An 18237-nucleotide genomic window follows, 5' to 3' on the forward strand; every position below is an offset into this window, starting at 1 on the left:
TATGGTGATGTCCTTGCTGTCTCTCTCCTAAAGAGTTAGTTATCTCTTCCTAACTGGTCCAGTGTTGTGTTTCTATGGTGATGTCCTTGCTGTCGCTCTCCTAAAGAGTTAGTTATCTCTTCCTAACTGGTCCAGTGTTGTGTTTCTATGGTGATGTGCTTGCTGTCTCTCTCCTAAAGAGTTAGTTATCTCTTCCTAACTGGTCCAGTGTTGTGTTTCTATGGTGATGTGCTTGCTGTCTCTCTCCTAAAGAGTTAGTTATCTCTTCCTAACTGGTCCAGTGTTGTGTTTCTATGGTGATGTGCTTGCTGTCTCTCTCCTAAAGAGTTAGTTATCTCTTCCTAACTGGTCCAGTGTTGTGTTTTTATGGTGATGTGCTTGCTGTCTCTCTCCTAAAGAGTTAGTTATCTCTTCCTAACTGGTCCAGTGTTGTGTTTCTATGGTGATGTGCTTGCTGTCTCTCTCCTAAAGAGTTAGTTATCTCTTCCTAACTGGTCCAGTGTTGTGTTTCTATGGTGATGTGCTTGCTGTCTCTCTCCTAAAGAGTTAGTTATCTCTTCCTAACTGGTCCAGTGTTGTGTTTCTATGGTGATGTGCTTGCTGTCTCTCTCCTAAATAGTTAGTTATCTCTTCCTAACTGGTCCAGTGTTGTGTTTCTATGGTGATGTGCTTGCTGTCTCTCTCCTAAAGAGTTAGTTATCTCTTCCTAACTGGTCCAGTGTTGTGTTTCTATGGTGATGTGCTTGCTGTCTCTCTCCTAAAGAGTTAGTTATCTCTTCCTAACTGGTCCAGTGTTGTGTTTCTATGGTGATGTCCTTGCTGTCTCTCTCTTAAAGAGTTAGTTATCTCTTCCTAACTGGTCCAGCATACTGTTCCTCACATGAGTCACTCTCTTTAGAGGCTTATAGAATTCTAAAGAGTACAGGGAACATCAGTGAGGAGGTTTTTCCCACTCTTGGGGGTGATGTGCAGGACAGATGGATATGGGTCTGTGCAGTCAGTCTTATGGCAAACAGAAGAGAATAACATAACTGGAATGGCAGATGTGTGTCTAACCTAGATAGAGGAGAGGGGAGGGAGAGCCACAGCACTGCCTGCCATGGCACAGACAGAACTAGCCCCATCTTTCATTTGTTCCCTGGTATTTTTATGACAACTCATCAGGTTCATGTGCAACGGGCCCATTCTTGTAACCAAACACAGAGCTGCAGAAACAAGCGTCTCTCTCTTTCTCTTCAATCCCTCTCTCTCTCTCTCTCTCTCTCTCTCTCTCTCTCTCTCTCTCTCTCTCTCTCTCTCTCTCAATTCAATTAAACTCTTCCTCTCTCTCTCTCTCTCTCTCTCTCTCTCTCTCTCTCTCTCTCGCCCACTCTCTCTCTCTCTCTCTCTCTCTCTCTCGCCCACTCTCTCTCAATTCAATTCAACTCTTCCTCTCTCTGTCTCTCTCCAGCTCTGGGACAGATCATGCTGTATGTGGATGGAATGAACGGCCTCATAAGTCACAACGAAACCGTCCAATGGCTTTACACACTTGTTGGATCCAAGGTACAGTACGAAGTTACCAAAGGAAATATCATTGTACTTTTGCATTTGACCATATAACAACTGTAAAACATGCATCCATCCTCTGATGGCCAGGTCAATCTATTTCCTCCCCCAATCCCTCTCTCTCTGTCCCCTCCCTCCTTCTCTCTCTCTCTCTTTCTTTCTCTGTCTCTCTCTGTCCCCTCTCTCTCTCTCTCTCTCTCTCTCTCTCTCTCTCTCTCTCTCTCTCTCTCTCTCTGTCTCTCTCTGTCCCCTCTCTCTCTGTCTCTCTCTGTCCCCTCTCTCTCTCTCTTTCTCTGTCTCTCTCTGTCCCCTGTCTCTCTTTCTTTCTCTCTCTCTCTCTGTCCCCTCTCTCTCTTTCTTTCTCTGTCTCTCTCTATCCCCTCTCTCTCATTCTTTCACTGTCTCTCTCTGTCCCCTCTCTCTCTCTCTCTCTCTTTCTCTGTCTCTCTCTGTCCCCTCCCTCCTTCTCTCTCTCTCTTTCTTTCTCTGTCTCTCTCTGTCCCCTCTCTCTCTTTCTTTCTCTGTCTCTCTATGTCCCCTCTCTCTCTTTCTTTCTCTCTCTCTCTCTGTCACCTCTCTCTCTTTCTTTCTCTGTCTCTCTCTGTCCCCTCTCTCTCTCTCTCTCTCTCTCTCTGTCCCCTCCCTCCTTCTATCTCTCTCTCTGTCCCCTCTCTCTCTCTCTCTCTCTGTCTCTCTCTCTCTCTCTCTCTCTCTCTCTCTCCTTCTTTCTCTCTCTAACTTTCTCTGTCCTCTATTTCTCTCTCGTCCACTCTCTCTCTGTCCTTTCTATCTCTGTCTTTCTCCCTCTCTGTCCTTTCTATCTCTGTCTTTCTCCCTCTCTGTCCTTTCTATCTCTCTCTCTGTCCCCTCTCTCTCTTTCTTTCTCTGTCTCTCTCTGTCCCCTCCCTCCTTCTCTCTCTCTCTCTCTCTCTCTCTTTCTCTCTTTCTCTGTCTCTGTCTCCTCTCTCTCTCTCTCTCTCTCTCTCTTTCTCTCTTTCTCTGTCTCTCTCTGTCTCCTCTCTCTCTCTGTCTCTCTCTCTTTCTCTCTTTCTTTGTCTCTCTGTCTCCTCTCTCCTTCTCTCTCCTTCTCTCACTTTCTCTGTCCTCTCTTTCTATCTCGTCCACTCTCTCTCTGTCCTTTGAATCTCTGTCTTTCTCTCTCTATCCCTCTTTCTCCTCTGGGAGAGAGTGTCTCTGCATTTCCTGCTCTAACCGATTATTCTCTCCTCTGCTCCTTCTTCCTGGCCAAGTGTAACACACAGCATGGTTTTGATCATGTCCCGATCAGGCATTCACTTTATTACACACAGATCTTCACATCCCTTCCTTTTTTTTCTCTGTTTCTCTGTCTTTCCTTCTCTTTTCTGGCTTTACATTCTGACTGTACCATGCCTTGGCATTATTCACCCCTACAAGTACAACCCCTGTTCCCTTATTTCCTATACATCCTCTATCAGGCCATTATCTCAACCACTCAAGGCTGTCAGAGCAGGAAAACCTCTTATCGGGCACTATGTAATGACACATTTAAACCCTATCAGTGGTTAACATGCATGCTGTACCTCGTTGGTCACATTTAAACCCTATCAGTGGTTAACATGCATGCTGTACCTCGTTGGTCACATTTAAACCCTATCAGTGGTTAACATGCTGTACCTTGTTGGTCACATTTAAACCCTATCCGTGGTTAACATGCATGCTGTACCTCGTTGGTCACATTTAAACCCTATCAGTGGTTAACATGCATGCTGCACCTCGTTGGTGACATTTAAACCCTATCAGTGGTTAACATGCATGCTGTACCTTGTTGGTCACATTTAAACCCTATCAGTGGTTAACGTGCATGCTGCACCTCGTTGGTCACATTTAAACCCTATCAGTGGTTAACATGCATGCTGCACCTCGTTGGTAACATTTAAACCCTATCAGTGGTTAACATGCATGCTGCACCTCGTTGGTCACATTTAAACCCTATCAGTGGTTAACATGCATGCTGCACCTCGTTGGTAACATTTAAACCCTATCAGTGGTTAACATGCATGCTGTACCTTGTTGGTCACATTTAAACCCTATCAGTGGTTAACATGCATGCTGCACCTCGTTGGTCACATTTAAACCCTATCAGTGGTTAACATGCATGCTGCACCTCGTTGGTAACATTTAAACCCTATCAGTGGTTAACATGCATGCTGCACCTCGTTGGTCACTGAAGCAGTTATAACATGCAGAATGAGATTGATATGGTCCCTGGTGCATAAAACCTTGTTCTGCTCTGCTGTGTGTGTGTGTGTGTGTGTGTGTGTGTGTGTGTGTGTGTGTGTGTGTGTGTGTGTGTGTGTGTGTGTGTGTGTGTGTGTGTGTGTGTGTGTGTGTGTGTGTGTGTGTGTGTGTGTAGTTCCGTCTGGTAGTGAAGACAGCTCTGAAACTGTTACTGGTGTTTGTGGAGTACACTGAACCCAACACTGCTCTGCTCATCCATGCTGTCAACACCGTGGACACCAAGAGAGGTAGGAGAGACCAGACCACTACCCTACACACACACATTGTAGACACCGCGGAAGGTAAGTGTGTGTGTTTATTGAAAAAGACTGTAACTCTCTCCTCTGGTGGGGTTCAGTTACCTGCCTCTGTAAAAGCTCCACACTGTGTCCTCTCCAGTAGTGGGGGGAGGTGTGTGTGTCTCGACTCTGTCTAAGCCCATCACTCCTGTGGCTGTGTAAGGAGAGAGAACCAGATACCAGGAGCTCTGGGTAAGACTGAGACGGTCCATGACCCCACTGTCTGACTGCAGCGCTGCCTCATGTTCACACACACAGACACAGACACAGACACACACACACACACAGACACACACACACACACACACACACACACACACACACACACACACACACACACACACACTCACTACTACCCTGGAAACTGTTCAGGACACTTGAGCTGCCTACAACTAGTCCAATTGTACATGATCTACTCCTGATATCATTACAGTTTCAACTTCTATTAGTCTAATATCACATGATCTACTCCTGATATCATTACAGTTTCAGCTTCTATTAGTCTAATATCACATGATCTACTCCTGATATCATTACTGTTTCAGCTTCTATTAGTCTAATATCACATGATCTACTCCTGATATCATTACAGTTTCAACTTCTATTAGTCTAATATCACATGATCTACTCCTGATATCATTACAGTTTCAGCTTCTATTAGTCTAATATCACATGATCTACTACTGATATCATTACAGTTTCAGCTTCTATTAGTCTAATATCACATGATCTACTCCTGATATCATTACAGTTTCAACTTCTATTAGTCTAATATCACATGATCTACTCCTGATATCATTACTGTTTCAGCTTCTATTAGTCTAATATCACATGATCTACTCCTGATATCATTACAGTTTCAGCTTCTATTAGTCTAATATCACATGATCTACTCCTGATATCATTACAGTTTCAACTTCTATTAGTCTAATATCACATGATCTACTCCTGATATCATTACTGTTTCAGCTTCTATTAGTCTAATATCACATGATCTACTCCTGATATCATTACTGTTTCAGCTTCTATTAGTCTAATATCACATGATCTACTCCTGATATCATTACTGTTTCAGCTTCTATTAGTCTAATATCACATGATCTACTCCTGATATCATTACAGTTTCAACTTCTATTAGTCTAATATCACATGATCTACTCCTGATATCATTACTGTTTCAGCTTCTATTAGTCTAATATCACATGATCTACTCCTGATATCATTACAGTTTCAGCTTCTATTAGTCTAATATCACATGATCTACTCCTGATATCATTACTGTTTCAACTTCTATTAGTCTAATATCACATGATCTACTCCTGATATCATTACTGTTTCAGCTTCTATTAGTCTAATATCACATGATCTACTCCTGATATCATTACAGTTTCAGCTTCTATTAGTCTAATATCACATGATCTACTCCTGATATCATTACAGTTTCAACTTCTATTAGTCTAATATCACATGATCTACTCCTGATATCATTACAGTTTCAGCTTCTATTAGTCTAATATCACATGATCTACTCCTGATATCATTACAGTTTCAACTTCTATTAGTCTAATATCACATGATCTACTCCTGATATCATTACTGTTTCAGCTTCTATTAGTCTAATATCACATGATCTACTCCTGATATCATTACTGTTTCAGCTTCTATTAGTCTAATATCACATGATCTACTCCTGATATCATTACTGTTTCAGCTTCTATTAGTCTAATATCACATGATCTACTCCTGATATCATTACAGTTTCAGCTTCTATTAGTCTAATATCACATGATCTACTCCTGATATCATTACAGTTTCAACTTCTATTAGTCTAATATCACATGATCTACTCCTGATATCATTACAGTTTCAGCTTCTATTAGTCTAATATCACATGATCTACTCCTGATATCATTACTGTTTCAGCTTCTATTAGTCTAATATTACACGATCTACTCCTGATATCATTACAGTTTCAACTTCTATTAGTCTAATATCACATGATCTACTCCTGATATCATTACTGTTTCAGCTTCTATTAGTCTAATATCACATGATCTACTCCTGATATCATTACAGTTTCAACTTCTATTAGTCTAATATCACATGATCTACTACTGATATCATTACAGTTTCAGCTTCTATTAGTCTAATATCACATGATCTACTCCTGATATCATTACAGTTTCAGCTTCTATTAGTCTAATATCACATGATCTACTCCTGATATCATTACTGTTTCAGCTTCTATTAGTCTAATATTACACGATCTACTCCTGATATCATTACAGTTTCAGCTTCTATTAGTCTAATATCACATGATCTACTCCTGATATCATTACTGTTTCAGCTTCTATTAGTCTAATATCACATGATCTACTCCTGATATCATTACTGCTTCAGCTTCTATTAGTCTAATATCACATGATCTACTACTGATATCATTACAGTTTCAGCTTCTATTAGTCTAATATCACATGATCTACTCCTGATATCATTACTGTTTCAGCTTCTATTAGTCTAATATCACATGATCTACTCCTGATATCATTACTGTTTCAGCTTCTATTAGTCTAATATCACATGATCTACTCCTGATATCATTACAGTTTCAGCTTCTATTAGTCTAATATCACATGATCTACTACTGATATCATTACAGTTTCAGCTTCTATTAGTCTAATATCACATGATCTACTCCTGATATCATTACTGTTTCAGCTTCTATTAGTCTAATATCACATGATCTACTCCTGATATCATTACAGTTTCAACTTCTATTAGTCTAATATCACATGATCTACTCCTGATATCATTACAGTTTCAGCTTCTATTAGTCTAATATCACATGATCTACTCCTGATATCATTACTGTTTCAGCTTCTATTAGTCTAATATCACATGATCTACTCCTGATATCATTACTGTTTCAGCTTCTATTAGTCTAATATCACATGATCTACTCCTGATATCATTACAGTTTCAGCTTCTATTAGTCTAATATCACATGATCTACTACTGATATCATTACTGTTTCAGCTTCTATTAGTCTAATATCACATGATCTACTCCTGATATCATTACTGTTTCAGCTTCTATTAGTCTAATATCACATGATCTACTCCTGATATCATTACTGTTTCAGCTTCTATTAGTCTAATATCACATGATCTACTCCTGATATCATTACAGTTTCAGCTTCTATTAGTCTAATATCACATGATCTACTACTGATATCATTACAGTTTCAGCTTCTATTAGTCTAATATCACATGATCTACTCCTGATATCATTACTGTTTCAGCTTCTATTAGTCTAATATCACATGATCTACTCCTGATATCATTACAGTTTCAGCTTCTATTAGTCTAATATCACATGATCTACTCCTGATATCATTACAGTTTCAGCTTCTATTAGTCTAATATCACATGATCTACTCCTGATATCATTACTGTTTCAGCTTCTATTAGTCTAATATCACATGATCTACTCCTGATATCATTACTGTTTCAGCTTCTATTAGTCTAATATCACATGATCTACTCCTGATATCATTACAGTTTCAGCTTCTATTAGTCTAATATCACATAATCTACTCCTGATATCCATATGGCACTGGTTTATTTGAATGCAGAGCATAGGTGGATTGTGGTACCTTTGGACCGACTGTGTGGTGCATGCTTTGTGGTGCAGGCTGTAAGCTGTGGTCCAATGCCATGGAGATTTTGGAGGAGAAGGATGGGGTGGACACAGAGCTGCTGGTGTATGCCATGACCCTCATCAACAAGGTCGGTCTCCCTTCATTCCTCTCTCTCTGTCTACATATTTTTCTCTCTCTACATTTCACTCGCATCTCTTTGTCTTCTATTTCTTTCACTCTTTCTACATCTCTCTCTCTCGACTTTACATCTATTTCTACATCTCTCTCAAATGATGACATTTGTGTGTGTGTTTCAGACTCTAGCGGGCCTGCCTGACCAGGACTCATTCTATGACGTGGTGGACTGTTTGGAGGAGCAGGGCATGGAGGCCATGTCTCAGAGACACCGTAGCAGGAAGGGAACAGACCTGGACCTCATGGAGCAGTTTAACATCTACGAGGTACCTCCACCTTCTCGGCTTAGTGGAATTCACTTCCTGGCTTAGTCACTTAACTAGTTTGTTGTAGAAACACTAGCAAAGCACTATAGGTACAAAACTTGGTCAAATATACAAATAAATCCTTGACCAGCTTGATTTAGTTTGTCCTCAATGGGACCAATGGAAAAGTCCTAAGTGTTGACCCATGTCTGCTTGGGACCTCATGTCCCCTGCTAGTCTAACTGTTCCCTGCTGTGCCTCCAGACTGCTCTGCGCCATGAGGACGGGGACGACGAGAGCCAGCCACCTACCGTGGGTCGGAAGAACCGGCGGCGTGCCAGCGTGGGGGGTACCAACGACCGGCGAGGCCTGGAGAGGAGACGCAGCCGGAGACACTCCCTCCAGAACGGGAGAGGACTCACCTCAGCCCCCGCTTCCCCCAGCAGCCCTCACTCTCACGGAGGACACAACGGTAGCTTCCTGCCCTTCGGAGGCCAGGGCATCGACGACGTCAGCGAAAAGTGAGTTGGAGCGGAGGAGAGTGGGTGATGGGTGGGGCAAACAGGAGAAGGGGAAGGGGAGAGGTAGAAAGTGTGAATGGGTTAAAGGGAGAAGCATATCCTTGCTTCTGTTATTAACTGAAACTTGCCAATATGATCTTAAATGGTCAGCTGAAGTGGTTCTGTTTATTTTTACTTCACTACCCAGAGAAGTCAGCTGTGAGGAATTGGAAAACACACAGATGATTCTGGATCCACGATACAGTTCAGAACAGGAAAGGGTTTGACTGCCAGTGTTGTATTACGTTATAGCCTGGGACAGATGTGTGTGTTCCAACCAGAGTCAATATGAATGAAGAACGTCATTATATAGTAATAAAAGAGAGACAGAGAGCACGGGCTGCTGTTTCAAAGTGACGTTTAGATTCATCTTCAGACTGTCAACGTTTTGTGAGCTCGTGGAGCTGCTGAAGGAAATAGGAACCTTCTGTAAACAGTGATAGGAATTATTAGGAGTTATTATTCATTATTAGGAGTTATTATTGGTTATTAGGAGTTATTATTAGTTATTACTGTGCTCGTGTCCCACATGACACCCTATTTCCTATGTAGTGCACTACTTTTGGCAGTAAAGGTACCATTTGGGATGCATCCCTGTATGTGTCCTATCTGTCACAAGTCATGTTTCCCTTTGAGGGAGTGTTTGTTGAATTTCAACCAACACTGCAATAGTTTTCCTTCAATAATGTTAATGTGTACACAACCACTATGAATTCACACTTAACTACAGCAAAATAATAATGCCTATTGAAATGTAAATACTGCAACATCTCATTTACACAAGTATTCACACCCCTGAATCAATAATTTGTAGAAGCACCTTTGGCTGCGATTTCAGTTGTGAGTCTTTCTGGGTAAGTCTCTAAGAGCTTTCCACACCTGGATTGTGTAACACTTGCCCATTATTCTATTCAAAATTCTTCAAGCTCTGTCAAATTGGTTGTTAATTATTGCTAGACAACCATTTTCAGGTCTTGCAATAGATTTTCAAACAGAGTTGTAAGTCTAAACTGTAGCTGGGCCACTCAGGAGTATCCACTGTCTTCTTGCTAAGCAACTCCAATGTAGATTTGGCCTTGTGTTTTAGGTTATTGTCCTTCTGAAAAGTGAATTCATCTCCCAGGGTCTGGTGATCAGCAGACTGAACTAAGTTTTCCTCTAGGATTTAGCTCCATTCCATTTATTTGTTATCCTGAAAAAAAGCATACCCATAACATGATGCAGCCACCACTATGCTTAAAAATATGGATAGTGGTACAATGTGTTGTATTAGATTTGCCCCAAACATAAAACTTTGTATTCAGGACAAAAAGGGAATTGCTTTGCCACATTTTTTGCAGTATTACTTTAGTGCCTTGTTGCAAAAAGATGCATGTTTTGGAATATTTTGATTCTGTACAGGCTTCCTTTTCACTCTTTCAATTAGGTTAGTATTGTGGAGAAACTACAATGTTGTTGATCCATCCTCATTTTCCTCCTATCACAGCCATTAAACTCTGTAAGTGTTTTAAAGTCGCCATTGGCCTCATACTTTGTAGTGACTGTGTGTATTGATGCACCACCCAAAGTGTAATTAATAACCACCATGCTCAAAGGGATGTCTGCTTTTTTATTTTGACCTATCGACCAATAGGTGCGAGGCATTGGAAAACCTCCAAATTCACTGCTTTACTTAGGGACCTTACAGATAATTGTATTGTGGGTTACAGAGATGAGGTAGTCATTCAAAACTCATGTTGAACACTATTATTACACACAGAGCAACGTATTATGTGATTTATTCAGCAAATCTTTACTCCTGAACTTATTTCAGCTTGCCATAACAAAGGGCTTGAATACTTATTGACTCAAGACATTTCAGCTTGCGATAACAAAGGGGTTGAATACTTATTGACTCAAGACATTTCAGCTTGCCATTACAAAGGGGTTGAATACTTATTGACTCAAGACATTTCAGCTTGCCATAACAAAGGGGTTGAATACTTATTGACTCAAGACATTTCAGCTTGCCATAACAAAGGGGTTGAATACTTATTGACTCAAGACATTTCAGCTTGCCATAACAAAGGGGTTGAATACTTATTGACTCAAGACATTTCAGCTTGCCATAACAAAGGGGTTGAATACTTATTGACTCAAGACATTTCAGCTTGCCATAACAAAGGGGTTGAATACTTATTGACTCAAGGACATTTCAGCTTGCCATAACAAAGGGGTTGAATACTTATTGACTCAAGACATTTCAGCTTGCCATAACAAAGGGGTTGAATACTTATTGACTCAAGACATTTCAGCTTGCCATAACAAAGGGGTTGAATACTTATTGACTCAAGACATTTCAGCTTGCCATAACAAAGGGGTTGAATACTTATTGACTCAAGACATTTCAGCTTGCCATAACAAAGGGGTTGAATACTTATTGACTCAAGACATTTCAGCTTGTCATTTTTAATCAAATTGTTAAAAATAAAAAATATTCAACAAAATGTGGAAAAAGTCAGGGGGTGGGAATACTTTCTGAAGGCACAGTGGGATGGCTACCTTTCACCCTGCCACACACAGCATCATACTGTCCACCATTAGTAACTAGCATTTCTGGTAGCATTTCTGGTAGCGCTCCAGTTCGGTTCTGCAGATAGTTCAATTGAACCCAGAGGGTTATATGATACTGACTCCCACCAGTCCAGTCCACCACACACAGGAAATTCAGGCCGCCTTTGAAGATCAGTGTTTTCCATATTGGTAATGAAACACAGGCGGGCGGGTCAGAGGAAACCTGACAGCACAATGGCCCTAGAAAGACTCTCGTATGCATATGATGTATGCGACAATCCTTTATCAATTAAAACCCTCCAGATATGACCACACAGTCACAGCCTAGTCAATGGTTGCGTCTCAAGTGACACCATTCTCCTACATTGTGCACTACTTTTGACCAAAGTCCATATGGCTCTGGTCAAAAGTAATGCACTATATAGGGAATAGGGTGCCATTTGGGATGTGCTCTATGATCACTGGTCCGGGGACCGTTACTGGTCCCTAAGATGTTACAGGCTGGTCCAGAGCTGCTGGTGTGTGCCAGATGGTTAGCTGACATTGATTTAGTCCGTTCTCATGCTGTTTTTTAATGTTATCAAGCACTGTATGTAATGAATGAAATGAGGACATACTAACTAAAAGCTATGAACCTCTTTGAACTCTACTGCCTTGTGGACACATTTTTACCTCCCTCGTCAATTTTGACAGGGTGTGCTGTGTGTACTGCATTCTGTCTGTCACTTCTTTGTCTCTTTTTCTGGACAGTTGCCTACTGTATTTTGTTCATGTTGTCTGTTGCATTTCTCCTCCTTTTCCTCTTTCTACTCTTTCCTGTCTATTTTCTCCCTTCCCTCCCCTCCATCCATCCCTCCACCCCTCCTTTTCAGAGAGGAGGAAGAGGAGGAGGAGGAAGAGGAGGAGGAGGAGGAGGATGAGGAAGATGATGAGAGTCATGATATCACAGAGACCACTAGAAAGGGCTTCCACAGGTATTTCAGGAAAACAGGTTTTACCCCAAATAGAACCTCTTCTTCCATATCTTTCTTTCAGTCTTGTCCTCCATCCATCTCCCCCTTCCTGGACGATGTATAGTGTTGTTAACAGTGTATGGGTGTGTTAGAACTACATAAAAAAGCATATCTGTTATTGTAAACGTGTCATGTATTCCCCTTGGATGTACCCCACCCCCTTTGTCCTCCCCTTTGCTCTGTTACTCTGTTGTTTTAGCATGGCGCCCGTGCAGGCAGTAGAGGACTCCTCTAGCTTGTGTTCTCCTTTTCACTGTATGGTCAACCTCATCCCTGACGCCTCAGCCGCCTCAGAGAGAGAGAGAGTGTGGCCATGGCCAGCCCTATAGCCCCTGTGTCCACCCCCCCTAGAAACACTGGCTCTAACCCCCAGGATGTCTCTCCCAGTCCCAGATCTACTTCCCTGGTCATAGCGCTTGGCTGGGGGAGACTGCCAGGCACTGCCCACCCTCTGGGCCAACAGCACAGCACCTCTGTACCCTCCTCTTCCTCCCCCTCCTGTTCCTCCTCCCCCTCGAGGGGACATAGTCAGTCCTACCTCCAACCGCCCAAGCCCCTCCCACTCCTCCCTGATGTGGACCTGAGCCAGGTGTCTGCCTCTGCTGAGGCCGAGGGGTGTGTTGAGAGGGGCGTGGCCAGACAACAGCTCTACAGGTAGAGGTGCAGCAGCAACAGGAGCTCTACAGTTCACTTCTTCACCTCTGGCATTACATTCACTATGAAGGAATACCTCCCCAACTCTTAAATATACACTGTCATCCCTCAACACTGGTGTCTGTGTCTTCATGTCTACCTGGCTTGCTCCCTCACAATCCACTTGGCTGAGAAGCTGCCGTACTGAATGTCTCTTGTACAAGGGGTATAGACATAGTGTTAATGTCTACCGTGTCAGACAGATTCTGTGTTGTCGAGTCATATTTGCTTTCCGTGGCCTACGAGGCACTTGTAGATGGTCTCCCTCATGCATGTTATGTATGCTTTAACTTGTGTCCAGTTGAACACATCTTTAGCTTGCCTCGACATTCCTTTGACCTTTAAAGGCCCAGTGCAGTAAAACATTTGATTTTCCTGTGTTGTATATATATTTCCACACTATGAGGTTGGAATAATACTATGAAATTGTGAAAATAATGAAAATACCCTTTTAGTGTAAGAACTGATTGAAAAGACAGCCTGAAATCTCCGCCTGTTTTGATGGGATGGAGTTTTGGCCTGCCTGGTGACATCACCACGGTAGATGAGTTTCAGAAATGAAACAACACATGTACATTTAACCATTCGTTAGAAAAAATGACAATGCATAGTCTTGGCATTAGGGCTCTGCTCCTTCAGGCCAGCTCACTGCCAGAGCCAAGCGTCACGTGAAGAGGATGACATAAGTGCAGGCAGTGAGCCCGGCATGCTGTACCAAATCCCCTGAAGAAAGACACACAACCCACAGGTGGAGGCTGGGGTGGTGGTGGGATATCACAATCAGCAAGCATAGTGAGTAACAGCTAGTTACAGCAACAACGACAGCAAGAGACGTGCATTCACGTGCCGTCCAGCATCCAGGAAGCATGTGTACAACTGGTCAACTTAAATAGACCCAATGGAAGTAGAGTGGGAATCCAATTGGTGCAATATCTGCTGATGTGATTCCCTTCTGAACCGGCTCCACAGACCAATAAGAGAGAGATTTACAAACCTCTCTGCCAATAACAGCTAGTTTCCAGTTTCCCCCTCCGTACTCAAACCACTCCCAGATAGTCCTAGCTAAATTGGTGCTTTGACAAATTGCTCTTTCCTAAGAAGCTATTTTTGTTTCTTTTTGACCATTTGAACTGAAAGAAAATCACTGTGAGGTACTTAATGATTATCCAGAAATGATTTGATATTGAGATAAAAACTTGTGCATTGGGCCTTTTAAAGATAGTTTAACACCAGATGCCCAGTAGGCTGCTACATTTTCCTGTCCGCTGTGTTTTATTTTATGTTGCTTCTATCATCCATCCCGGATGGCACGCATACACAGGGAAAAAAGAAAGAGAAGAATCTGAACAAAGACGTATCATTTCCTTGACTGAGTCAGCTGCTAGATGTGCAACTCCAGTTGAGAACACTACGTTTTCCTGACATTTACTGCTCATCTGTCTTTCATTGTGGCGTTGCACCACAGTTAAACCCAGACATGCCTAGAAAATAAAATTCAAAAATGAAAATGCACCATAACTCACGTTTGAGTGTCTCTTAGATGTCTGTAATGTTGTGTGGAGCTGCAGCAACAGAGATAGGATGGAAAGTAGTGTTGCCATATTGTGAACAGACCAGGCCAGAAGTGCCTCAGTGTGTAGGACTACAGTAGAGCACTCCCTACCTCCTATCCCATATCATCCTAGTCTTAATGACCCACCAGGAAGTAGAGGTCTTTTAACTGTGGGCTTTATGGGAATTTAAAAAAGGTTTGATTGTTTTTAAAGAGTATGTAGAGTCCGTGTCGGTGGGGGGAGGGGCAGAAATATTCTCTTGCTTCTTGGAATCACCATGTATCTTGCTACAATCCTTCAGTCAATCGTTCTCCAGACTTCCGTTTTCTTTGTGTTTAACCCTTGCATGCTTTCTTTCTTCATTACAATTTGTACTTGACTGTCCCTCTCCTCTCTCTCTCCTCACTGTTTCCCTTCAGCAGCCAAACAGCTGTATTGTATACATCTAGAGCACCCGTTAGTGCTGGAAGGTAAGACTTAGCCACTGTGCTAACACTAGTCTTATAGTCCTATAGGTAAGACTTAGTCTCCAGGTTAACACTAGTCTTATAGTCCTATAGGTAAGACTTAGCCTCCAGGTTAACACCAGTCTTATAGGTAAGACTTAGCCTCCAGGTTAACACTAGTCTTATAGGTAAGACTTAGCCTCCAGGTTAACACTAGTCTCATAGTCTTATAGGTAAGACTTAGCCTCCAGGTTAACACTAGTCTTATAGGTAAGACTTAGCCTCCAGGTTAATACTAGTCTTATAGTCTTATAGGTAAGACTTGGCCTCCAGGTTAACACTAGACTTATAGTCTCATAGGTAAGACTTAGCCTCCAGGTTAATACTAGTCTCATAGTCTTATAGGTAAGACTTAGCCTCCAGGTTAATACCAGTCTTATAGGTAAGACGTAGCCTCCAGGTTAACTCTAGTCTTATAGGTAAGACTTAGCCTCCAGGTTAATACTAGTCTTATAGGTAAGACTTAGCCTCCAGGTTAATACTAGTCTTATAGGTAAGACTTAGCCTCCAGGTTAATACCAGTCTTATAGGTAAGACTTAGCCTCCAGGTTAATACTAGTCTTATAGGTAAGACTTAGCCTCCAGGTTAATACTAGTCTTATAGGTAAGACTTAGCCTCCAGGTTAACACTAGTCTTATAGTCTTATAGGTAAGACTTAGCCTCCAGGTTAACACTAGTCTTATAGGTAAGACTTAGCCTCCAGGTTTACACTAGTCTTATAGTCTTATAGGTAAGACTTAGCTTCCAGGTTAATACTAGTCTTATAGGTAAGACTTAGCCTCCAGGTTAATACTAGTCTTATAGTCTTATAGGTAAGCCTTAGCCTCCAGGTTAACACTAGTCTTATAGTCTTATAGGTAAGACTTAGCCTCCAGGTTAATACTAGTCTTATAGTCTTATAGGTAAGACTTAACCTCCAGGTTAATACTAGTCTTATAGGTAAGACTTAGCCTCCAGGTTAACACTAGTCTTATAGGTAAGACTTAGCCTCCAGGTTAACACTAGTCTTATAGGTAAGACTTAGCCTCCAGGTTAATACTAGTCGTATAGTCTTATGGGTAAGACTTAGCCTCCAGGTTAACACTAGTCTTATAGTCTTATAGGTAAGACTTGGCCTCCAGGTTAACACTAGACTTATAGTCTTACAGGTAAGACTTAGCCTCCAGGTTAACACTAGTCTCATAGTCTTATAGGTAAGACTTAGCCTCCAGGTTAACACTAGTCTTATAGGTAAGACTTAGCCTCCAGGTTAATACTAGTCTTATAGGTAAGACTTAGCCTCCAGGTTAATACTAGTCTTATAGGTAAGACTTAGCCTCCAGGTTAACACTAGTCTTATAGGTAAGACTTAGCCTCCAGGTTAACACTAGTCTTATAGGTAAGACTTAGTCTCCAGGTTAACACTAGTCTTATAGTCTTATAGGTAAGACTTAGCCTCCAGGTTAATACTAGTCTTATAGGTAAGACTTAGCCTCCAGGTTAACACTAGTCTTATAGTCTTATAGGTAAGACTTAGCCTCCAGGTTAATACTAGTCATATAGGTAAGACTTAGCCTCCAGGTTAACACTAGTCTTATAGGTAAGACTTAGCCTCCAGGTTAACACTAGTCTTATAGGTAAGACTTAGCCTCCAGGTTAACACTAGTCTTATAGTCTTATAGGTAAGACTTAGCCTCCAGGTTAATACTAGTCTTATAGGTAAGACTTAGCCTCCAGGTTAATACTAGTCTTATAGGTAAGACTTAGCCTCCAGGTTAACACTAGTCTTATAGTCTTATAGGTAAGACTTAGCCTCCAGGTTAACACTAGTCTTATAGTCTTATAGGTAAGACTTAGCCTCCAGGTTAACACTAGTCTTATAGTCTTATAGGTAAGACTTAGCCTCCAGGTTAACACTAGTCTTATAGTCTTCTAGGTAAGACTTAGCTTCCAGGTTAATACTAGTCTTATAGTCTTATAGGTAAGACTTAGCCTCCAGGTTTACACTAGTCTTATAGTCTTATAGGTAAGACTTAGCCTCCAGGTTAACACTAGTCTTATAGTCTTATAGGTAAGACTTAGCCTCCAGGTTAATACTAGTCATATAGGTAAGACTTAGCCTCCAGGTTTACACTAGTCTTATAGTCTTATAGGTAAGACTTAGCCTCCAGGTTAACACTAGTCTCATAGTCTTATAGGTAAGACTTAGCCTCCAGGTTAACACTAGTCATATAGTCTTATAGGTGAGACTTAGCCTCCAAGTTAATACTAGTCTTATAGGTAAGACTTAGCCTCCAGGTTAATACTAGTCATATAGGTAAGACTTAGCCTCCAGGTTAACACTAGTCTTATAGCTAAGACTTAGCCTCCAGGTTAACACTAGTCTTATAGTCTTATAGGTAAGACTTAGCCTCCAGGTTAACACTAGTCTTATAGTCTTATAGGTAAGACTTAGCCTCCAGGTTAATACTAGTCTTATAGTCTTATAGGTAAGACTTAGCCTCCAGCGTAACACTAGTCTTATAGTCTTATAGGTAAGACCTAGCCTCTGCTATCTTAGGGCATCTATTTAGATACTGTACACTCAGGGGGGGTTGAGGGGAATTTGGTTCCCTTTAGTGAAACAAATTCTACATGAAACTCATTTCTACATTTCTAAATGCTATTTTTAGCTGAATTCCTAGTGATTCGACAGTGGTGACCTGAACACCCTGGAGATTTAAATGATGTGTCAGTGCTTTCCAACTGTATCAAACACACCATGACATGGCAGTGAACCCTGCTGCTGCATGCTGAGCACCTCTTGGAATGCAACGCTCCCTGCTTCACTATCTCATTCAACAGAGCCATTAAGAAGCACCTTAAAAAGCAGCAGGGTTGTTTAGAGGTCAGCTCTGCTCTTGAGTACAGTCATTTCCTCCCTTAAGTTGAATCCCACTCAAGTCCCGTTGCTCTTGGCTGTGCGCTTGTCTTGGGTGTCTGGCGACTGCCTTTCAGGACCTCCACAGGCAGAGGCAGTGTCCCAAAGCATACCCTATCCCTTATCTTTCATGTTTAAAAACATATATTTAGCCAGGCAAGTCAGTTAAGAACAAATTCTTATTTACAATGACAGCCAACCGGGGAACAGTGGGTTAACTCCTTGTTCAGGGGCAGAACGGCAGATTTTTACCTTGTCAGCTCAGGTATTCGA

General features: G+C 41.6%; 1 protein-coding gene across 1 annotated transcript in view; it reads left to right on the forward strand.

Moving 5' to 3' along the window:
* Positions 1–18237, forward strand: part of LOC110518388 (FH1/FH2 domain-containing protein 3) — a 226209-nt gene that overhangs the window by 183442 nt on the left and 24530 nt on the right. Inside the window, 9 exon segments of the mRNA XM_090187693.1 lie at positions 1451–1545; positions 3944–4055; positions 7800–7894; positions 8064–8207; positions 8451–8711; positions 12179–12273; positions 12512–12596; positions 12599–12966; positions 14981–15028. Coding sequence (XP_090043819.1) covers positions 1451–1545; positions 3944–4055; positions 7800–7894; positions 8064–8207; positions 8451–8711; positions 12179–12273; positions 12512–12596; positions 12599–12966; positions 14981–15028 — 1303 coding nt within the window.

This window comes from Oncorhynchus mykiss, chromosome 2 (genome assembly GCF_057628025.1).
Source record: "Oncorhynchus mykiss isolate SJ-2025 chromosome 2, ASM5762802v1, whole genome shotgun sequence".
Taxonomy (NCBI): domain Eukaryota; kingdom Metazoa; phylum Chordata; class Actinopteri; order Salmoniformes; family Salmonidae; genus Oncorhynchus; species Oncorhynchus mykiss.